General features: G+C 43.5%; 1 protein-coding gene across 11 annotated transcripts in view; it reads left to right on the top strand.

The window, feature by feature from the left end:
- KCNMA1 (potassium calcium-activated channel subfamily M alpha 1) overlaps positions 1-24028 on the top strand; it is a 719040-nt gene that overhangs the window by 404117 nt on the left and 290895 nt on the right. For all 11 annotated transcript variants that reach the window (XM_080687587.1, XM_080687584.1, XM_080687583.1 and 8 more), the window contains exon 4: positions 23779-23872. In XM_080687587.1, coding sequence (XP_080543713.1) covers positions 23779-23872 — 94 coding nt within the window. The remainder of the gene's footprint in view (positions 1-23778; positions 23873-24028) is intronic.

Here is a 24028-nt window from a genome sequence, read left to right as displayed (position 1 = left end):
CATTTCAGAAATTCAAGTTCATCCCTTGCAGATCCTGCTTTATGTTTTAAGGATGGTTGCTTTTGCCCTCATGATTACCTTCTTCAGGCCTCCTCAGCTGCTGCCTTAGATTTGCACAGAGTGCCGACCACAAGGGTGAGGCTAGTGAGATGAAGATGAACAGGAATCCCATGTCTAGAAGCTGAAAGCTACTCTGCAGGTCTCCAGCCTCACCTGCATTCCACCATTCAGGACTCGCACTGTTGTCACTCTTTGCAAGGAACCCTGTGAATTAGACCAGTTGTTACACATCATAATTGTGTCATGGCGCATCACAACAATGGGGTTGCAACAGTTATTATTGCACATTCTAATTATGTGGTTACTCAGTCTTTCATCAATTATATAATTAGATTTAATTACACCAATTGCACAAATAAACGATAGTCAACTACTAATTACTTAAAATAAAATTCAGAACTGCATACGTTGTCAGTTGCCCTGAAAACGAGAATACACAACAAGAAAAGGAAGAAGGCTCATGAGACCAGTGAGCCCGTGAAAGGAAAGCAGCGAATTGGACAGATCTGTGACGGTCATGCAGGGATCTTCGTCTGAAAGTTCCTCATCTTTTTTTCTGCCACAAAGTGTATTGTTAAGAATTGTGAGTATTGAAGTCAAAAATACTGATCGAACTTTGGCATGCCGTGAAGAGCATATTGCTGTCATTTCCTTAGAGGAAATGGGGAAGGAGAGAGAGCAAGAGTGAGGAAAGAGAGATTGATGCGGGGGGGGGGGGGGAAGACAGAGGGAAGGGGGACAGGAGACAGGGAGGAGAGAGCAGTTTGACATTTAGTAATTGAATATAGTACAGTATGATTTAGTGTGGAGACAGAATTAGTGCTGAGAAGATTCAGATTTACGATCTGAACCTCAGTCCTTACCTAACCCACTGCAGTATTTCTGACTTTTTCTTTCCTTCACCCTTGATCCTAGTTCCCCAAACCCCTTCTGAGCTTGTTCTCTGAAACTAGAACTTTAAGGCCAGGAGCCCGTGATGTCATGTTCTTTTCAAGACTAAATGTGTGAGACCAAACATTAACGGGAGAGAAACCCAGTATTTGGTACATGGAATAACTGTAGTATTTATAGTTTTTCACTTGAATTTTCTCGAGTGGTGGGTAGTGGTGAACTGGGAGCCTATAAAACACTTGAAGGTGCAGGGCTGTGTCACAGGTGCCCATTTTGTTCCTTTGGAGGCATCTCAGAGGGTGGTCTTATCTGCCTGAGTCTAGAGCCAAAGCAGAGGACAGTGGAGGCCGCACCTGTCAGCCTTCTCAGCCTCTGTGCCAGGAGGACTCTCCAGAGCTTCCCCAAGAGGGAGGTGGAGAGCGCCCTGTGGGTGGGGGAGCTGCAAGCGTGCGCACATCTGGAGAGTGTGGGCAGCCACATTTGCACTCTCACAAACAGATATAATTGGAAGGTGCCATTTAAGCACACACATACTTAGGGAAAATCACCCGCTGGGCTGGCCAAGTGCTGCATAACCACTGAGCGCCTGGATTGCTTAGCATCTGCTCTGGGCTCTCACAGCAGTTGACAGGATGAGAATTACTTCAAAAGTGCACATAATGGCTGGTGCATTACTGACACTATAAAAATACATGTTGATACTATTGAGGGTCAGATTGGGGTTCAGTGTACTTGGTTAGCTCTTGCCTGCACATTAAAAATGAACAGACTGCATAGCTGCAATAATACAAAGGAGGAGGGAGATGTGCTTTTAAATATAAAACAAAGGCCTGTTAATGTGATGGGTTTGTCTATGGGAGTCCTTGATATGGACAGGCAAGCAAAGGGAGCTTGACCTAGACCTATACATCGGCCCTTCGGATTTTCCAGAGCCCCAGGGTTGTATTTCAGTTATTGCTCTGCTATGATGGGCATTCATTCCTGCATGGAGGTTTAACACCTGTTGAGGTCAAACTGCAGCTGGGCAGGTGGCACCCAGGAGAGGGTAGTCCAGTTATGTTGGAAATTTGAGCAAGCGAATCCACTGAAATTGGAACTAAGAGAGGGGAGTCAGGCTGGGATTTTGCAACCCGTATATCTGTTTCCTCATCTCCAAAAATCCACCAGATCAGATAAGGTTAACCCGATATTATCAGCAAATTTGCAACAGTGTGGCATTCCATCCTCTGACTTCCTTGTCAGAAACAAGGAGCATGGCAAGCAGATGTGCTGGTACCAAGCAGCCGCAGCTATTTCCTAACGAGAGCAGAAGGTGCATAAGCAGTTTACACACACAAGTCAACCCGCTGAGCTGTGATAATCTGCATTCTAGAGTCTCAGCCCAGAGCTGGTCATTCCTGGCTGGCTCTTCTAAACAGAAATGCCAGTGCAGAGATTGAAGTGTGGTGTATTGGTGCATGAAGGCATGGGCGGGGGCTAGCATCACTGTCTTATGGAGGCACTTCCCTCAGTAAGCATCTATGGTATACATGCGATTCTGGCTAGAATAGGCTCAAGGAAAGAGATTCTACATAACAGACATCTGCAAGGAAGGGAGGGAGGGCCGCCTCCTGTGTGGCCAGTCACCAGGAACCAGCCATTCATTCAGCCGGTATTTACCGTGTTCACGTGGTCACACACTGGCTTAGCTAAGTGTCATTAAGGGATTCTGACTTTAGTTGCAGTTTGCTCTCTCTCGGCCTATTAGCAGTTTCCATATTTATTGAGAACTTGCTATGTGCAAAGATAAGCTCTCTACAAACTTACCTCATTACTCTGCTTGGTAGCACACCTGTGATTTTCTCCATTTGATTGGTGGAGAAAGGGAGCCTCAGAAAGGTTAAATACCTTGCCTGATGTCACATGTTTACTAATTGGGACTAGAATTTGAGCCCCTGGTCTGAATCCAGAGTCCTTTTCTTTTTCACTCCAAATTTATACATCCTGTTACATGCCAGTATCTAATGAATCCCGGACAACTTCATTGTTGTAAGCATACTTTACGTGTGGGAGACTTGCATAGGTGATCTCAAGTGTGTTTAGGAATGCATCTTTACTAATGCACACGGTGAAAAGAGCTTTGGATTAACATGGGGCAGGCTGTAAATTCCTTTTTCACATAATCTAGAAAGGCAGTTGACAAGCTAATGTTCTGTTTTGCCTTCAAGTGAGATTGGAAGTATGTGGTCAAGTGTAAGTCAAAATATTAGATGTTAAACATCTTTCCAGGTGATGTATTATAGAATATTAAATTCTCAAGTGACTCCTATGTTGGAATAATAGAGATTAAAATCCTTTGATGTGGGTACCAAGTCACATATATATAATGGGGAACTGAGGTGGGATCCACCTCATGATAAGGGAAACACTAGCAAACTATTGTTGACCCTAGAGTTAATCTTAACAAGGTTGAGCTAGGACTTTAATCCTCCCTCCATCCGTCCTTCTCTTCCTCTCTCCCATTCTTTTATTTCTTCCGTTGGTTCTCCATTTACTTATTTATTCATTTAGCAACATTTCTGAAGTACCTCCCGTATTCCAGGAACAAGTTGAGGCCCTGGTGAAGGAGGGAACAGGACACAGTGTTCAGCTTTTGTGGACATTACCTTACAGGGGGAATGGACAGAAAGGTGGGGATTTGGAGGAGGTGAGTGTGATTTGAGCTGAGTGCAGATGGGGAGAGTGATAGGCAGTGAAGGAAACTTATATGGAAGCAAAAGAGGTCCAGTTTGCAGTGAGATCTACCCAACAGCAGACAGGGGCTTGGTTTGTGGCTTTTATACTTAACAGTGTGGTCTGTAACAGTTAATGAGCCTTCCTTGCTCTGTGCAAGTCACTGTCTAAGCACTTGCCCTATTTTAACTCATCAAAACTTCACAACTCCACTCAACGGATTTTAAAACATCTCTACCAAATGGAAAAGCAATGACTTCCGTGTCAGATTGATAGTTTGAAAAACTCTTTTATTGACTTAATAGTGAATTAGGACACAGTCACATTGAATTGTTTTTTCCCGTTTCAAACAGTGACGATGCTGTTCTCACTTCACTGTCTTAGCACTAGTAGGCACTTTTTTAACTGAGCAAAAGTATTGTATGTTTAATGGGATTGCTTTTAAGCTTTAAGGTAAACAAGTGTTCTCCCTTCTGCTGAAACTGGCTCTTTGGCAAATGGATCCACTGAACGGCTTTATTTTGCTTTGTTCATACTATGATATCATGTTCATAATTTCAGCTGAGCAAAAGGGGTATTTTGATTTATACAACTTTGTTGCTACTCATCATAAATGGATATTATTAGGTTTTTGCTTCTCTACTATTAGTTAGCTAGCACATAACTATGAATCGTCATTTTATTTTTTAAGCTTTTTTAAAAATACTTTTTAAAAATATATTTTTATTGATTTCAGAGAGGAATGGAGAAGGAGAGAGAGATAGAAACATCAATGATGAGAGAATCATTGATCAGCTGTTTCCTGCAGGCCCCACAGTGGAGACTGAGCCTGCAACCCAGGCGTATGGCCTGACCAGGAATTGAATCGAGACCTCCTGGTCCATAGGTTGACACTCAACCACTGGGCCATGCTGGCCAGCCTACGGATAGTCATTTTAGAACTGCTTACACAGAGTATGATGTTTCAGTAGCTAGTGATTTTAAATGTTTTTACAGTTAATTACTAAGTTTAAGAAAATAATCCTTATTTTTAAAAATCAATTTAATATTTAGGGAGAGTGATGACTAGAAGGAGTTAGCCATCAACATATATGCTGGTTTGAATGGGCAAATTAAAGGGAAAGTCACTGTTAAATGACTTAAATGCTTGAGCCAGAACTGGCCCTTCCTGGATATTGATTTGCTGAGATTTTAGTTCTAGGAGATTTTACTCTTTGCACCTTTCTTTATTTTTCTTCTGTTTCTATTAGAGGTAGCTTCTCAAAAAGATAAAACGGTTGACATGTGTTTTGTAAAGTCGTTGGCATTTGGAGGCTCCATCTTTACGGCCGCATTTTTGCCTTGGCTTGACTCCCAGAGACTTGCATTATTCCAGCAGGTAGAGCAGAGGGCCACCCCTGGGTGATTGGGGGTTGTTTCAAAGACCACCCCTCCATACTCCAAAACATCTCTCCTTCAAACTTGCAGTTTACCTGTAATTCTACAATTGTACATTCGTTCTTGAAGCCTTTTTGTTGTTTATAAAAATTTAAGTTGTTCTTGTGATCAGCTTGTACCTTAATGAAGCAGGCATCAGTGGTTGGCTCCTCCGCATGGCAAGCTTTGAGCTCCAGGAGGCAGAGAGAGGCTGGAAAACAAGCTAAAGGAGAGCTGGTCCAGGACCGGCCTCATGTTAAGTGGGGGAGGTTCTGATGGCTTATTCAACACAGCTTGCTGCCTGACCCCTGCTCACCTGAGATCACTGTGGCTTCCTTCCAGAAGCTTCCTTGTCACCTTAATGATCGATATTTATTGACCTTGGTTCTGACTTGGGAGATTGTGAGAATTTGCATGTTAGATAATAACATCTGTGCCTCTATTAGTATTCCAGAGAAAGGGACTGAGCTCATTAATATTGATTGGTATGGCCAGTCTATCTTATACTGCTTTTTGAATCTATTGGAATTGAACACAATACTATACATATAACAGATGCCAAATCAATGCTTGAGAAAGAAACCCGTTTGTATGTTTTTTGAGGCTTATATCACCACCAATACAGCACTTGCCTTCCACCAGGCTAAGGTAAAACCAAGCAGGCAAAATGATTGGTTATTTTGTTATAACTTTATTTAATAGTTTAAGATTCACAAGACGTTGCAAAAAAAATACAGAGTTCCCGTGTACCCTTCCTCCAATGTTAGCACTGTATATTACGCAGCCACAGTATGTTGTCAAAACCAGGAAATTGACATTGGCCCAATACTGTGCTCAGGTACAGACCATTTTTGGGTGTTTGCCAGTTTCTGGAGCACTTTTTTGGGGAATAGTTTGAGGACATTTTATCACATGTAGATTTGTGTTTTTCGCCAAAACCGGTTTGGCTCAGTGGATAGAGCGTCGGCCTGCGGACTGAAGGGTCCCAGGTTCGATTCCGGTCAAGGGCACGTAACTTGGTTGTGGGCACATCCCCAGTAGGAGGTGTGCAGGAGGCAGCTGATCGATGTTTCTCTCTCATCGATGTTTCTAACTATCCCTCTTCCTTCCTCTCTGTAAAAAATCAATAAAATATATTTAAAAAAAAAAAAAAGATTTGTGTTTTTCCTCCTTTATCAGAATATAGAACTCTTCCATTGGCATAAAAAAACTCCCTTGTGAGAAACTAATTTTTTAAAAGAAATAAACAAATTGAAAAATAGACACCAACATTTTAATAAGTTCCCATTAATGAATTTTAAAATGATATTAATTTAAAATGACTTCGATTGAGGTTTAAAATCAACCAAAGAGAAATTGTTATTTAGTTGATTACCTGCAAATAGAGTGTGAGTTTGTAAAGAATCACCAGTTTCCAAATAAAAGCATCTTCAAACCTTGGTCGGTTCTGTTGACCAAAATGCAAACTTGCTGTCTACTGACAAGTTCTTCCACGTGGCGGTGCTCACCTGCAGTCACACACAGGTGCACACGTGAAGGCATGCAGTCCTTATTGCTTCCTGGCGGGAGGCAGGTTTGGGTAGGAGCAGCTGAACCTGCTGGCGGTGTTGCTGGGAAAGATGGGCAGGAACCTTGGCTCTTGCCGTTTCCCAGTTGGCTCCCCTCCAACAAGTACCAGGAGAGTAGCCTGGGGAAGGTCAGGAGGCCCAGATTCTACTTTATATCGTTAAGTCTTCCGAGTTCTGGGAGTCTGTGTTTGCTCACCTACTGGGGCAGCGGTAGGGAAAAAAACTGCTTTTGTCCCGTATCCATCTTTTTACCCAGTTGGGAGAGACAATAGGTAGTTGAGAATAAGTTACACTCCATCCCCGCCCCCCACCCCGCCCCACGACAGACATTCCTCTTCCTCCATTCTCTAGAGATAACATCTGCCTGGATTGGCTCTTTTATTCACTTTAGTTAAGACCTAGGGCACTCTTCTTTGAACTTGAGCCAGTGGCTGTCCCACAAAGAAGCCTCCTGCTCAGCGGACCATTTCCTTGAGCGCCTGCGAACAGCACAGGGGCAGTCACTTTGCAGAATAGCAGCCTGTGTCCCTCCTGTGAGTTCAGTTCCCCACGTTCTCTTCTGCACAGGCCTGAGTGCAGGGGTCCTTGTCCTCATGTCAGCACTTGTGCTCTCGTCCTGGCTTCGTGGAAACTCCAACTCAGAATGGACTGGGAACACATGAAAAATCACCAAATGAGCACATGGTCATAGCAGTATATAAAGAACGTTCCTGTTTCTGCTCCATCAGCTGAGGGTAGAGTTCCCACCGCACTTGCTGAGCTACTAGTAAGTGAGCATTGAATATACTTGAAAGCGAAAGCACGTTATCAGAAATGATACTTTCCCTCTTGCTGTTTTGACTTCAACCAAAAGAAAACTACAGCTCCCAGAATTCACATTCTCAGGCACCCTCTGTGGGCTGAGGATGCCTAACCCCCCGAGGGCGGGACTCTGAGGGAAAGCCAGTTCTTCTTGCTCATAGAAGCCCAGGTGGACATAGCATTTGTTGGACAATAGTTAAAAGGCAGCTGAGTGTGATGGCATGGTAGCATTGCTAACTAAGAACCAAGATCTTTAGAAAATTAGCAGAGAAAGTGGAGGCATGGAAGAGGGTATCAGCTGTAACTCTTCTGCATGACTCTGTGTGTTTACATGTAATTTGTCTATAATTGTTGCCATGTGTTTAGTATGTACAGGTACCCCCCCATTCAAGGTACTGAAATTTGTTCATTATATGTAGATTCTAATTATAGTTTTGATTCTGCTCTCTAAATAACTGAGAGAAAGGCTTCTTAATAGGCTGGGTCCTTTCAAAAGATGAGGAAACATACTTTTGACACAAAGACTTACTAGATGTGCAGGTCTGTGGTAGGAGAAGGAACACATGGTTTGGGTCACTGCTCAGTGATGCCAGAGGTCTAATCCCTCTCCCTAAAGAAGTCCTGGCAGCATCCTGCCCTGAAGAAGGGGCATGTCCCAAGATTTAGGATACTTTGTGCTGTAGTAACAGTTTTCATCTGAGTATTTGCATAAGTGATGTTTTTCCTTTGGAATTTATTTTGACTAATTGATCTCTTTTCCTCCACATTCTCCTGCTTCCAATTCCTTCTCCGTAGCATCATCAGCATTAACTTCCTACAGCACAGAGATACTGAATGGCACCATTCTCCTGCATGTCCAGTAAACTTGTATCCATGCCCTGTTTTCTGTGGGATAAAGACTAGACATGCTGCTGAGGCTCTCAGGTGCTCCAGGGTCTCCCGTCGGCTTCAGTCTCGCCAGTCCTCTGGGTTTCTTAGGCTCCAGTCATGTGGGCACCCTCTCCACTCCCACAATGCACTGTGTCCTCCTGTGCCTCTGGGTTTTGGCCCATGCGCATCCTCTGCTTCAATACCTTGCCTTGCCTTCCTTCCCTGACAGATTTCTACTCATCACCCACCGAAACCCTGAACAGTTAGGCAGAGCCCGCCTTCTGTGTCCAGAGCCCTGATTCTCACCTGTACTTGAGTGCCAGTGATCATAACAGATAAAAGTGGCATACATTCACCATGTGCCAGCCACTAACGCAGCAGCAGTTAGTAACTCGCTTATTCCTCTCAACAACCTGAGGAGGTAGGTATTTGCATTTATAGACGAGGAGACTGAGGTTCGCAAAGGTTAAGGGAATGCCCAAGGTCATCCAGGATAGCTAGTGGAACTTTGAAAAGCCACTCTTGCTTCACACTTTCAAACATCAGAATCTGGGCAGGCTCCTCTGCCCCATGGGACACTACTCAAGAGCAGGAACCAGCTCTGATTGGATTGTATGTCCCTAGAACTAGTATAGCGCCTGTCACAGAAGCACCTTGGAGATGTGTGTTGAATGAATGTACAGACTATTCTGTTTTCATTCAAAACCATCATCGTTTGGAAAACATGTCGTTCCACTTCGGCTTTTAAGTTTTTAATCCATAAGAGGAATAAATTGTGATCCAGTGGCAACAGCTGTGTCTCAAGGCGTGCGGAGGGCGGTGCGGGAGGAAGCTGGAGCTCCGTGCAGCGCCGCCTGCCCTCGCCCTCCCAGGGCTGCTGGAGTCGGGGCGCATTCTGTTCTCGCTGGGCGTGTAGGGCTGAGATAGCGCCCTGCTCCTGCGCCCAGCCCAGGCCGAGCTCCCTCTCAGAGCTCTACTCACTGTACAGGGGATGAGAAGAGGAAAATCTGCTCTCCTCTCACCATTTCCAGTCAGAACCAGGAGGTTGTGAGTGAGGGCTAGACCACACCATCCTTTCAGTTGTGCTGAGAGTGTCAGGGATCACAAGGCGGAGGCAGGTGTGGGATGGGGGGAGAAGACAGCGGTCATGTTAAGCTGGCAGTTCCTAGAAAAGCAGTTCTCAAATGTCCCGTGTGGCCTCAGAGGGCAGCTCCATGGCCCCTTTCTGAGTCAGCAGTATTTTTATTCCATTAAGAAGAACTTTAAAATGTGTTTTTTTCACTGATCAGTTGATTTTGATAAAAACACCTTTGGGGAATCTCACCTGTAACTAAGGTTCCGTGAAATGGTCAAGGTATGTGTGGGGAACTCTCTGCTGGCCTGCCATGATGCTGAGATGAAGAACAGATGGCTCCCTCGGGAGTGCGTTCAAATTTGGGGTGGTAGGAGGCTTTCGGGGGGTCTTAGCTGCATAGAGTTACCTACCCTTGTACCACCTCAAGCTTTCTGACTGTGGGGTCCCTTCAGCACCAGACTGTGCCTCAGGTGTCACCATGAACTCTGTACCCAAAGTGTTCAGGATATTGGCACTTTCCTGTCTCCTGTTAATCTGTCCAGCCCAGCTCTGCTTCTGGAACGAATTGTAACCGCAGGAAATCATGGTGTGTATCTAGATGTAACTGATGCCTTCAAAATTGCGGTTGATGTTAAAGACTCTAATGAGGTTATTTGTCACAGCAGCACACATGATACAAAGACATGTGTCCGAGGGTGGGCAGCGACACCATCTCATCAGAGCAGTGGCCAGCTCTGGCCTCCCTTGCCTCCCTGTGTCTCCCTCCTTGTCCCTAAGCTGCCCCTTCTCACGTGTAATGCAGCACTCTGTACAGTGTCCTGTTGATAGTGGTTTGAACATTGTGCCCGTGTCTTTCATCGCTGAAGTAACTCACCTCTCTCATGTCGACTCTCACCCAGGAGCCGCACTGCAGACTCTTTGATGTAGGTCTTTTCTGCATGGCAGCTGAGGCCAAGCTGTGGTTTCCATTGCATGCTGCAACCTCACCCTTTCGGTGTTGCTCCAGGTTAACCAGAGCCTTTTCCTGCACGGCCCATGCATGCCTTGTGCTTTCCCCCAGGGTCTGGACCCACACGTGTGAGCACTGGGCGCACGCATGGAATGGATGGCGAGCATTCTGACGACTGAAGCACTGAGACCTAGGGTTCTCTTTGGACGTACTTTTGGGTCCCCAGTTTGCTGTGACACCGCAAAGGCCACCTTGTGCCTTGAAAATTCAAGACTAAAATGTTGGGAAAAAGAGGAATAAATCTGTTTTTGGCATGTGCTGAGCAGAGGTGAACAACAAGGAATTTAGAAGTGAGGGTCAGTTTTCCAAGTAACAACTTAACTAGTGATCTGTGCCCAAAGGGACCAGTATTGTGATACTTTTCACATCTTCCTAAACAATGTTACCTAAGCTTTTAAAAAATATATTTTTAGCCCAGCTGGCATGGCTCAGTGGTTGAGTGTTAACCTATGAACCAGAAGGTCACAGGTTGATTCCTGGTCAGGGCACATGCCCAGGTTGCAGGCTCGATCCCCAGTGGAGGGTGTACAGGAGGCAGCTGATCAGTGATTCCCTCTCATCATTGATGTTTCTATCTCTCTCTCCCTCTCTCTTCTTCTCTGAAATCAATAAAAACACATATTTAAAAAAATATATTTTTTAAATTGATATTTAGAGAGAGAGGAAGGGAGAGGGAGAGAGAGATAGAAACATCAATTATTCTATCTCCCTTCTTCTCTGAAATCAATAAAAACATATATTTAAAAAAATACATATATATTTTTGAATTAATATTTAGAGAGAGAGGAAGGAAGAGGGAGAAACATCAGTGTGAGAAGGAAACATTGATCTGCTGCCCCCTGCAGGCCCCCTACCTGGGATCAAGCCCACAACCAGGGCATGTGCCCTGACCGGGAATCGAACTAGCAACCTTTCTGTGCAAGGGATGATGCCCATCCACTGACCACACTGGCCAGGCACCGACTTGGGTTTTGTTTAGATCTAACAAATGTTCAAATGTTTATACTTTAAAAAGCACCTCTTAAGCTAAATGCCCAGGGAAATACAATCATTGGTCTTTGTCTCAGTTTATTGTGTAAGCAGAAGTGTCACTAATTCAAATTTGATACATGTAAAATGTTGGCTCTGAGTTCAGCATTACTAAATAGAAATTGTGATAATTTTCTCTCCTTGAAATACAGTTTTGCCTTAGGGCTGCCTAATGACTTTCTTTAAAACTGCTTTTCTTTTTAAACATGTGTTGGTTCCTTCTTTCGTTCTCAGAATGCACTTTTATAAACATGATGGTCAGGATCTGTTTTCTTACTGCAATTTTTGCTGTTTCATATAATTAGATGCTTTACGTTTTAGACATACCTTGGCTGCAACTCAAGGAAGATGAGAGGTGAGGCATTGCCCAACTCTGATAATCCTCGGGTAGGAATAAACTTCTTAGAGAAATCCTGGTGGTACTAGCTTGCCAGGGCCCTCAGATTGACACTCTATAGGAAGCAATCATAATGACATAAAAATGAAGGCTTCCTATCTTGTTTTGATTTTTCCTCAGGAATCGTGATTCCCTCCTGTCAGGGGGATTTAGTAGCTGGGAGCTGTTTGCATACTCCCCCTTTCTCTGTTCTATTAAACACATGCTATCACCCTGTAGCAACACTTTGCTTACAGTGTCATCACATGTTCTTTTGCTCACCAGTTTAAAGGTCCTTGGGATGGGAGCGTTTCCCTTTTCCAGAGGAGCTGGGAGGGATTCTAGTGCAGCCCTGTGAAGAGCAGGAGGTCCTGACCAGCAGGTTGAAATGCTCTCACTTGTCAGAGCTTCCGGCTTGGAGTGGGGAGGGTGGCTAAAGAAAACAACTGGTTCTCCTTTGCGAGGTGCTTCAGTAGAGGACCCATTCCTCCTTCTCAGAAAAACAGTGCTTCCGGATAAAATGAATGAATGTCTGAAATCCAAACCTAGAGAGGGCATTAGTGGGTCCATTCGTGCAGACAAAGGACAAAGTCATAAGAAATCAGCTTCCTACGGGCCTCCTGGGTCCCTCAGAGAGATGTTTTAAGTGATGGGGAAAATAGCGCTAGAGAAAACCAAAGGTATGGTGACAGAATTAAAAGGGGAACTGCAGGGGAGGCAAGGGTTATCGAGAGTGTCATTCATGATGTTCTTTTCCAAATTTGGATCCTGGAATCAAGTGGACAGCACTCTAGGATGGGAAGAGCTCTTATTTCTGCGGCATGAGCAGGAGAAGTTTGATAAATATGTGATTTCCAATGCTAACCAGAAGCAAGTGGGAGAGAGAAGAATGAAGGCAAAGAAAGGTTCCAGGGGATGAGTTATTTTCACAAAGTAGTTGAGAAGGAAGTTAAGTGTATACTTGAAGGTCTGCTTGCATCATCATAGGATTTAAGAAGTCCTTACCATTTTTCTTGTTGATGATGACAGTTTGTTTCTGAAGGTGACTGTCACCTCTGATTTTCTGGGGTGATGCTGGGCTACACTGCCCAGTCACTTTATGGCATTCCTAAAGTGTGACTCCTGCTCATGCTCAGGGGCTCAGGGCTCCAATCAGCAACATCTCGGCTCTTTTTTTTGGCTGCGAGGCTGCTGGGCTCTCAACAAAGCTCCTAAATAGGAATTCATACAAAACGTCCCTGCCTCAGCTGTCAGCCAAAGACAGAGCTAAGACACAGCTATTTCATTCCGTTGTGTAATAAAGGTATAATTGTTTTCTACGCCAGTTGTCAGGAAGACTTGTACCAGGTCTTTCTCCATGTCTTAGTAAAACAAAACAAACAAAACACAAAAACACCCCAGGATGTCTGAAACAGAGCTATCATAATGATACTTTGGCTTCACGTGTAACTGTTCCCGATGGCCGTGTCCTTGTGGCGAATCTATGCGGCTGTTTTGTGACTGTGTTTTCTATTCTTCAAAGTGAAGCAGCAGATAGGTGGAATGACTGTTGCCATACATAATGATTGTTTCCCAATGCTCTCGGGCCTCCCGAAATCAATACCAGGCAAGCCTTTGGTGTTAGCACTTTTCGTAAGTGTGGCCATTTGAATGGGACCACTGAGGGGACTGTGTGCCATTCAGGTTGTGTCCAGGTGTGGCTGGGAGAGAGCAGGTTGAAACTGCAGTAGGTCTCTTAGGCTGTTGGCCAAAGTTGAAGTCCATGGACGATAATAGGAAAGGCATCTGTCTGTCTAAGGCATCCTTGTTACCCCAATCTGATTATCCTGCCAGTCTGGGACCCAGAACCGTCTGGTGGTGGAATCAGTAGTTTTGGCTTCTCCACTCTTAAGTCCTTGAAGGATGACCCATAGCCAAAAGGCATTGTCAAGGTCAGGTTGTCCAGGTATGTCAGGATTATGTCAAAGTCAGGGAGGAAGGCAAGGATGGAAGTGTAGGGTGCAAGCTAAGTAGGGGACGTAGGGAATGAGTGACCAGGGAATGCCCAGATGAGTCCAAGGCAAACATTTGGAGATGAGGCTCAGACAGAAGAATCGTGAAGTCTGTACCCAATAAAGGCCGGAGAGGACCCACAGTGATCTGAACCCGCTATACTCTGGGAATCCCAGTGCACAAGCTCAGCCTTGCTCTGATTGCACGGCCTTTGTAAACAGAGGGCTCAGGCTTCACCTGAGGAGCCTCTGCCCTTCTCTGTGCAATTAGGAGCGTTTCTTCTCTGGAAAGGCTCAAGGCCCAAATCCCTTGAAACCTTGTCCCAGCCTCTTCCTCATGGCTGCTCTCTCCTTAAGAAAGGAGGACACCAGGCAGTTGCTCCCCAGCGTCCAGGAGCTGACTCTTGGCTGTTACAGTTTAGAGATTATTGTGCATGGGCTTCCTCTCACATGCATGACATTTCATATCCGGGAACAAGGCCCTGGAGGCAGAGGCGCAACAGGATGAACCCCTGTTCTTGTTTCCTCAGGTTTCTAGGCCTGAGAGGAAGGTGGCTTCAGGCTCAGAGGGCCTGCTCCAGTGCCAGACATGTGTCTGGCTTCCTTGCTTTCCTTTCAGACTTGGGACTTCTCCTCTCCCTTCTTCCCTCCAATTCTAATCACTTCACACAGACTGTCCTATTTTGTGGGTGGTTCCAGAGTGGGGTTTGATAGAGAGTGTATGTTTGAGCCAGAGGGCTGTGGGTTGTGCCTGTGGAGGGGGGAGGGGGGCACGCCAGTGCGTGCTTGTGTCCACCCCCCACCCCCATGCACCACCCCACCTCTATACATGGCTATTTGAGCCTGCCCTTGAAGAGCTCTTAGTCTTTGTGCTTGAGCGTGAGTGCACTGAGTACTATTTGAACCCTCTACTCATCAAGTCTTTACTAAATAAGTTTTACTGAAGGAGAGAGGGATAGCTCAGCAGAGGCAGGGACATGAGAGAGGAGGAGGCAGGCAGGACTCCTCAGACAGTTTAGTGTAAACCAAAGCAGCACTCATTTGGCAAGACTGTTCTGTGTAGTAGCTTAACTCTGATTTATTACATAAAAGTTGCTGGCAAGTGTGAACACTAATTCTACTCTGGTAACAACTGTGATTGCAATAATTGTAGTCTGTAGACAAGCTGGAGAAAACAAGCATTAGAGGGAAAGTTGTCTTGGACATCATTCCAAGAGTCCAACAGTGAAAAAATACATGATCTGTGGACAAGAATTGGAAGAGGTATTTAGAAGACTGGTCCCTCCCCTGGTCTCCTTCAGGTCCACCTAAGCCAGCCAGGCACACGGAACTCTCTCCTCTGCTGAAGATCACAGAAAGGAGAGCACACAATCTCCCTTGGCCACACGTGAAAGTGACTCATGGCTTCTCTCTCATGAAATTTTGGTTAGTTATTTAGTATTTATGGATGCCTTCATGGAAATATAATTTTCCTGGTGTTTCTTCCTTAATATTACCCAAAGTTAATGCTCCAATATATACAATCACACCAAAGCTCACTGCACATTCTATTGGGCATTTGAATTATGTTGCAACACCTGAGAAGTAGGCTATAAAGCAAATACAGATGGAAAAGTAAAGTGTGAAATGATTGATTTCTCTATCAGTTTTTTGTTCATTTGGAGATTTTTTTTGGCATTTTTCTATAAACAGTTATTGTCACTATAATTACTAACTTAGTTTTTAAAATAACTACCACTTGTTCAGTGTTTGGTTTTTACTCATTATTCAATTTCATCTTCATCACAGCCTTTGAGGTGTATATCTGTATCTCCAATTTACAGATGAGAAAACCACAGCTTGGAGAGGTCAAATTATTTGTCCACAATCGTACAGCGGATAACTGATAGATCTGGGATTTTAATTCTTCCACTGAACTCCAGAACTACCTATCTGCTAATTACTTTTGAAGTTAACATATAATGCCCACACTTTGCTTTTGATTTGCTTATTTGGGTGCATCAGTGGATGAAAAGATATGGAATGAAGATGAGGAGAACCTAAGCTCAGATAGCATATTGAAGTCTTGTGCCAACCTTTAGAAGAGCTCTATGAGAAAGTCACAGAGATTTAATCATCTGAGTTTCATGAAAACAAATTATCTGTGTGCTTCATTGAGAAATCCAATGGATAAGGAGCTGACATATTTTGTTCTCTCCATCAGCCATCTATGTAATTTTCTTTGTCTCCTAGAAGAATGCTCAATTATTGGAATGAATTACCTGAGCCAAACAACTACTCTGAAGTCCATTGCTGCTGTTCCAGGAGTCTCCATATCAATCAAAGCTCAAGAAGATATAGTATACAAAGAGTAGTGAGGGTCCATATACCACTTACCCATTTGTTCCAATTAATTTCAGCATGACCCTGATGAGGCATATGTTTGTGGCTGTTGGATCACAATTGAGCAGAGGCATAATTAGAAGCCTGGTGCTGTCAGAAGTGATTAATAGACCTATTGATACACACCCATAAATGAACATTTCCCAGCAAAGCCACTTAACCATCTGGCTTGGGATCATGATAGATCAATACTGGAAGTAACAAAAAGTATTTTCTATTCACATTAGAACCATTGAAAGATCTAAAACAACAACAACAACAACAACAACAACGTGTTTTAAGATAAAACCAAGGGCTCATTTTGATGTTACTATCATCAGTATTGATTACTGATTGAACACAAACTTACCCATCAGTGATAACATCTTAGACAATAACTACTACCAGACATTCTGAGATAAGGTCACAATGCTGATCAATAGAAGAGGGTTGATTCTGTTTGTTAAAATTAATAAAAATAAAACAATTTATTGAATATTGGCCTCATCCAGGATAAACACTAAAAACACCAACATTAAAAATATAAACTTTTAAGTCCAAAGCTCTAACAAGGTCGTTGAAATGGGGGCACTGAGAGAAGCAAAAAGATAGGAAGCTTTTAACTTTGATCTATTCAAGACCTGGACAGTCCTGGGGTACTGTCCAGTTTAGAAGAATATGTTTTATAAACAGATTATTATTTTCTCAATGATTAATTAGTATCATGTCATTCACACTGAATTCACTATTGTTATTAGCTTGCAAGATAGTTTTCTGAGACTTAAAATTATATGAGTAAAAATGCTGATTTCTAATTTGGAGTACAGTTGGCCTTTGAACTATGCAGAGGTTAGGAACTCTAATCCCCACATATTCAAAAATCCACTTATAACTTTTAACTCCCCAAATTTTAACTGCTGATAGCCTATACTGTTGACTGGAAGCCTTAGCAATAACACACGTCAGTTAATACTCAGTTTGTATATATGTATTATATACTGTATTCTTACAATATACTAGTAGTAAGCTAGGGAAAATAAAATGTTATTAAGGAAGTAATAATGAAAATACATGTACAATACTGTGCATATTTATTGAAATGGTTCACGTATAAGTGGATCTGTGCAATTCAAACCCTTGTTGTTCAAGAACCAACTGTACATTGCAAAGACTTGCTTCCCTTTTAGAATTTCTTGGTCTTATAATATTCAGCTTAATTAGGTGCTTTTATTCCTATTTAGTGGGCAGGAAAACTGAGGCACTTAACTTATCCAATAAATACAGATATTATTAAATTTCAAAATTACTAACCCTCAAATCACTTCGATTTTCTCCCCCTGTTGCAGACAGGTTCCATAATATCCATGACTATATGATTTCATAATTTTTAAAAATTTGATAGAATGGAATGGAATGCAGTGCTTATTGATTGTATAGTCCATAATTAGAAGTGTTCAAAGTATCTAAATATCATCATCCATGACTATGTTCATTCTTGTTCTAGGACAGGAGAGGGTGAGAGAAAATTGGGGCATGTTGAGGGTCATCCATCTTTAAACATCTGGATAACTGGGAATTACTTCTCTGTAAGTGGAGGAACTTGCCCTCAGCTGATGGGATTAGCCTTCATGATGCCACTACTACTCAGGATCCCAGGAAGGACTTCTGAGGATTTGTAATGTTCCACAGGACAGTCTTGACAGAGAAGGGTTAGATGTAGGCCAGATAGCTCAGCTCTCTCTAGACTTTCCCAGACTATTCAACAAATGAATGATTTTTTTATAGAACAGTTTTACCTCCTCCATAAGTCAGTCAATCCCATCATTTTTGCATAAGCTCAATACCAGGATCTGTGGATAGCAGATACTATGTCTTATGTTCTTTTTTTATCTCCAAGGATCTTGCAGTTTATCTGGAGAAGGAGGTGATATGGCAGAAAGGATGCTGAGTCTCTGTACCACTTAGCTTCGTGACTTTGGGTGGGGGGTGCTGAACCTCTGCTTCTCTGCTGAATCTCTACAGAAGAGGGATGATAACGCAGTACTAGACTGAGTGGCCAGATTATTATGATCTCTGAATGCATAATAATCTGGCCACTCAGTGTATATCCTATATAATAAAAGGCTAATATGAAAATTGTCCCCTTGACCAGGAGTTCGACCAACAGGCAGGCCGGCCAACTGCCCATGTCCCCTCCCCCTGGCCAGGCTGGCCAGACCCACCCATGCACGAATTCATGCACTGGGCCTCTAATCTCTAATACACACACACACACACACACACACACACACACACTCTGAGTGGCCAGATTATTATGCATTCAGAGATCATAATAATCTGGCCACTCAGTGTATTTTGCCAAGTTAGGAGGACCAAGTGGAAGAGTATATGTAAACTCTATACCATTGCCAGGCATTATTACATTGAATTAAATAATAATCAACATTATACGACAGTTTAGAATTCCTTGCTCCTAATGCTATAGGAATTCAGAGGTGGGAGAGATCAGTGAGGCATGAGTGATTTGTCGAACCATGCTTTTCAGTAGCTTTGAAGGCTGCCTAAGGTTTGAGCACAGAGAGGGAGGAGCATTTGGTGAGACCACAGCAAAAGCATAGCTTTAGAATTAGGAACATGTGGGTCACACTTAGGAAGTAACGAAGGCACCAGTTCATAGTAGCAGAGGGCTTGGCTAAAGCGTAGCAGAGTATAAAATGGGAGATGCAGGGAGAGGCTGGGTTTTAGAGCTTCTTCCCAGCCAGGCTGAGTAGTTATATGAGGCAGGAGGGAGCCATGATGGTGGATGAATGACATATTTTAATTAAATTAATCTGGCCACATTGCAGAGGTAGGACTAGGAGAAGAGTATGGAATCATTAAGCTTTTTGTATTGATCCCTGTCTCTGGTGCTGTAGGCCTGAACTCTGGTAGTCCATTACCCAGGTGGAAATTGAAAAGGCTCCATCTAATTTAAAAAGGTACTAGCCACAAGAGTGAGGAGAATTTAAATATTGGAAATTATTTCAAAAAGTGCCTCACTAGTCCCTTCCCTCTCTTGTGGTTATTTATTAAATCATCTCCGATGTTTGCTGTTGTTGTGCCTAAGCTGCTTAACATTTCTTTACCTCTTGCAAATAATGGTCTTGATAACCTCCCCATCATTATTTTTCCTTTAAATATTAAACTACACATGTGCTGCCCGGGCACGCTCTGGTGATTAATTGGAATGTCATTGATGAAGCTTGCATAGCAGTGTTGTAATTACTTCCCTGAATCGTCTTAATTTTTTCCCCGGCGTCCACATCTGAAACTGAAAATATCTGTCCAACCCTTAGGTCTCAGCAGTTAGTCAAGTGGTATGCAGCTGGTTATCTGAGGGTGGTCTCCATGCCTGATCATCTTGTTCAGGTCTGAATGCAGATCTTCTCAAGCAGCAGCCCCTGTAATTAGTGTGTAGTCGCAAGAAAGGTCTGAGCAGTGGTTCGCAAAGGGTGGTCCCCACATGAGCAGCAGCCTCTGGGAATTGTTAGAAATGCAAGTTCTCAGGGCCTTCTTTCAGATCTACCAACTCAGAAGCCCTGGGAGGTGGGCCCACAACATTTTAACAAGCCCTCCAGGTCCACGCTGAAGTTTGAGAACCACTGTCCTGAACAAGTATCTTCACAGGGTTGGATAACCAGACCCAGGGAGGGCAAACAGACTTCAGAAAGCCGCAGGGAAGTTTAGAGGCTGAGAAGAGAGGGCAGTTACTTCCCTCTTGGAGATGATGCAGACGTCCAGAGGAATAACTGCTGGAAGTGAGATCTTTGTCTTTCCCCCTTTGCCCTTTGAAAGAGGACCTGGGACGCTATGGCTTGCCTTGTGCTTGGGAAAGACATGTCCTTAAGTCCGTCTTCAGGAAAGACTGTTCCTACTCATGGGCCTCATTGGACGTTGTGTTGTTAAATTGATGAAGAAAGATATATATTTCCCACTTTGCCTGAATCTTATTTTCCTTTATAGAGAGAGCTAAATTCTGAGATATGATTGTTGATGGTTAGGAGGAAATGGGAGTTTGTATTTTAACCTCTAACACTGAATATTCATCCCATAGGAGGCAGGCCTTTCTTGAAGGTGCCCCCCAGGGGTCCTGGTGAAATCCCGACATTTGCCTAAGGTTTTAGTATCAGTCTTGATCCACGGACTCTGGGAACTGAGGAATAAATAGTTCATCAGCTTACCACGTATCTTGTGTTCTCTAATTATTGTCATTAATTAACCAAGGACAATTTAGGGAAAGTCCATTTTTCTACTGCCAGGATTAAAACTAGTGTCCTTATTTCAATTCTTAAAACTCCTCCCCCCCCTTTTTTTTTATTGGCAACACAGGTCCATAAAAAGCTGGTTCTGCCATGGGCATGCTCATCAGAATGGCTACTTAAATTTAAGTGTGTAACCGAGTCCCTTTCCTTGATTATTAAAAAGGTGATTTATTTTTTAGCTCTTGAAATTTCTGTGTGTCTAGACAAGGAATTCTCCTACTTTACACAAGAAGGAAGAGGATTTTCTATGTAATTGTCCCATCCTACAATGAATGTTAATCATTAAGATAAAATCTCTTTGGGAGGAAAAGAAATCCTGGCTGATATGGCCAACCATCCCTTCTTTTTGTTGAATTATGTTTGTAGTTTCTTTTTGTGAGATCCATGAACTTCTCCTTGAGTCATTTCTATCTGGGGAACGTAGAACTTCCCCTCCTGGTCCGTGATTGTGTGAGTCCATGGACCAAAGGCCCTGGGAGCACTGATCTCGGAGGGGATCCTGGTCAACAGTTCTGTTGCCACTTGAGAAAATTCAGCAGGACATTCCTCCTTGCACTCTTTGGCAAGTTAAAGAGCTAAAAGGGGTAGAAAACTGACTCCCTCATTACTCTGGTCCTACCTGGGCCCCAGGGGCTGGCCCTCTTTTGTTCCCAAATTTTCTGCTTCCCTCCCACTCCTTCATCTCAGCAGAGTGTGCTCATTTATTGGTGAGCTCCAGCCGAGGAAGGACTGCCAGAACCAGCGCATAATTTACTCTCTTTATTATTTCAGCTCAAAGTCTAGGACTCGAGGAATGATATGAAACAATGATTAAATTGACTCTAAATCTGACAGAAAAAAAGGTCTATTATGGTTTCAACATTGTTCTCTGTAAATCAGAGGTGCTGCAGAGGTATATTTTTCAACACCATGTCCTTTAGCATCAGCCCTCTCATTGTTGCCTTTGGAAATGGGCAGCATGAGACAGAGCAGCAGAAATGGCAAGGGGCATGGAACGGTGGAAAGAAGCTGCTGCAGCCTGATTCCTTATACTTTTTTGAACATCTGCTTTCATTTTTGTTGAACCAAAACATCCTCAATGGTATTGAGCTGACATCTCTTCCCACACTGTTCTGTCCTCTCCACAGTCTAGCAAGCACGTTCCTTACAAGATGTATTTCAAGGTAACTACCAAATTATCCACAGGAGCCATGGGAATATTAGGAGCTAGGGAACTCACAGGACCCCCAAACCTGCCATTCATAATTCCAATAGCTATTGTGAGGGCAATAGTAAGGTTATCATTTGGCCTTGGTGAAGTGATGGTGGGTTTCCCATAAGACTTAGGAACCGAGATTTTCTCTGTCCCCTTGACTGAATATACATCAGTCTTGATGAATATGAATTTATAATGCACAGCTAAATTGCTGTTGGCACACATGAAAACGTGAGTGTAATATTTACCAACAGAGCTCCCAGGCCTCCCTCTCTTGCTCACCTCTTTCACATACACACACCTTTGCTTTTTAGTAGCAAAGGGATACACGGTCTCTTTATGCCTTGGGATCTGTAGTGGATTTCTGGTCAGCCGACTTCCTGTGCTCTCTTTCTGTGCAGCTAGAGTAGCTAAGGACTCTGGCACCTGGGAACCTTGTGGGCTTTTTTCTTGAAACAAAACAAAATGCCTTCATGGCTTGGGAATTGCAGCAATGTCACATTAACTCTAGATCTGCATTTTCCTTTTTCTGTTTAAATTGATACCGATGGAGGAGAGCAGGCAAAGAGCGAGGCTGTGATGTCTGGCTTTTTCTCCTGTCTCCTTTCAGGATTGGACTAAGCAAATTCATTCTTTCCTCCAAATCACTTACCTTAGTGAAAACCCAGTAGTTGTCGTTTCCTTTATAAAAGAGCCATTTTTTTAGTGTTTGTTTTCTGTTCAGTCTCCTTAGTTTGTAAATGCAAATGTATATTTCTCTTAATGCTTTGCTGGAGGTTTTTTCCTCCTGTTTGTGATTTGGGAGGTGACAAAGGGCATGTTTGACCTGTGATAGAGATAAGAATGGATAAATCCAGTGCATGTAATATGATCCCACCAACTGACCCACCCTGGCTCTAGGTGGGCCCTGCATTCCCGTACTGCACAGATTCCTGCCTGTTGAACAACTAAGCATTGTCCTTACAGAAGTGCAACTATACTAACTGGTATTGCATACAGCGATTTCCAAAGTGGCAATACTCGGAAATCCTCCATCCCGAATTTCTCAAGCTCGCCCTCTCCTGGCCTGGAGGTCCACGTTGCTTTCCATCTGGGGAAAGGATTGTACTTCTCCCCACACTCTCCTCTTTTGCTCACCTCACCTTCTTTGTGTTCCTGGCCTGAGTGTTACCATTTGCTTACTGATAACAGTATACTACAAATTTTCATTCACAGCTCTGAGATGCTTATGAGTCTTTTCTGCTTCCCACCCAACCCCAAACTTGGGACTTATCACACACTGATCCTCAGATCAGTTTGACGCGGGAAGGCACTCGGAAGCCGCGTACCAGTTTGTATAGTAGTACACTCTTGATCTGCCTACTCCTGAACAAAGTAGAGTGTGCTGGGGTTCGCATTCGCTGCTTGACACACATAGAGCCAATTAACCTGCATGCCGAAAAGAAAAATGAAATTAACCCTTAGAGTACTGCTTCAACGTTTTGGTATAATGGCCTTGACTTTTACCAGTTAGGCAATGCTTCTTCCCGGATCAGAATGCTGCACATAAATCCACACTTAGTCTCCCCAGAACCTCAACCAGGATCCTCTCCTCCACAGCTTTCCTGAGACGCTCCTGGGTCCTTTTCTGTTAATCAGCTGATGGCTTTAAAAAGGTTCCAAACACGACCACTGTGTTTAATTGGAAATGGGATCCACTGCCAACGTTCTGAAGGGTTTGAGGGACTGTCTTCAGCTTTGGGACGTGTCCTCTAAAGGAAAGAAGTCAGTCCTTTAAGGGTTAATGTGAAATTAAGGAATTTGGTAGTGTCTCTTGCTTGTCCTTCCTCCAAGGTGTCTGCATGACCTTCTTTGAAATTTTAGTTCAAATGTTGAATGGTGATAAAAATAATATATAGAGATAGAAAATTATAAAAATAAATAACAGAACAAAAGACTGAATGGTTGAATGGAAAGACCCCTTGGCAATGCTTGCTTGATTATCACAGGGGGTATAAAGACCAAGTGCTTTATTTTATGAACGTTCACTGTGTCCTCTACCCCAGCATCACCACTGTGAAGCCTGCGGGAGACTGGATGGTGCTTCTCATTTACCCCATGCTTTTTCTCTTCCTGTCTAATAGCCCAATAGAATCCTGCCAGAATTTCTACAAAGATTTCACATTACAGATCGACATGGCTTTCAACGTGTTCTTCCTTCTCTACTTTGGCTTGCGGGTAAGTTTGAGCAACACTGCTTGGTACCACCATGGGGGGTGCAAGTCTTGTTCCCAAGGGCCATCCTCCACCAGCGTCTGCTCTTGCAGGCAGACAAAGCCCAGTGTTCCCAGGGAACACAACAGCCCTGTGTCCCGAGTTTCAGTCTGTGGGAGA

Source organism: Plecotus auritus, assembly GCF_963455305.1.
Source record: "Plecotus auritus genome assembly, chromosome: 9".
NCBI lineage: Eukaryota > Metazoa > Chordata > Mammalia > Chiroptera > Vespertilionidae > Plecotus > Plecotus auritus.
This window is presented reverse-complemented; position numbering and strand designations above follow the sequence as displayed.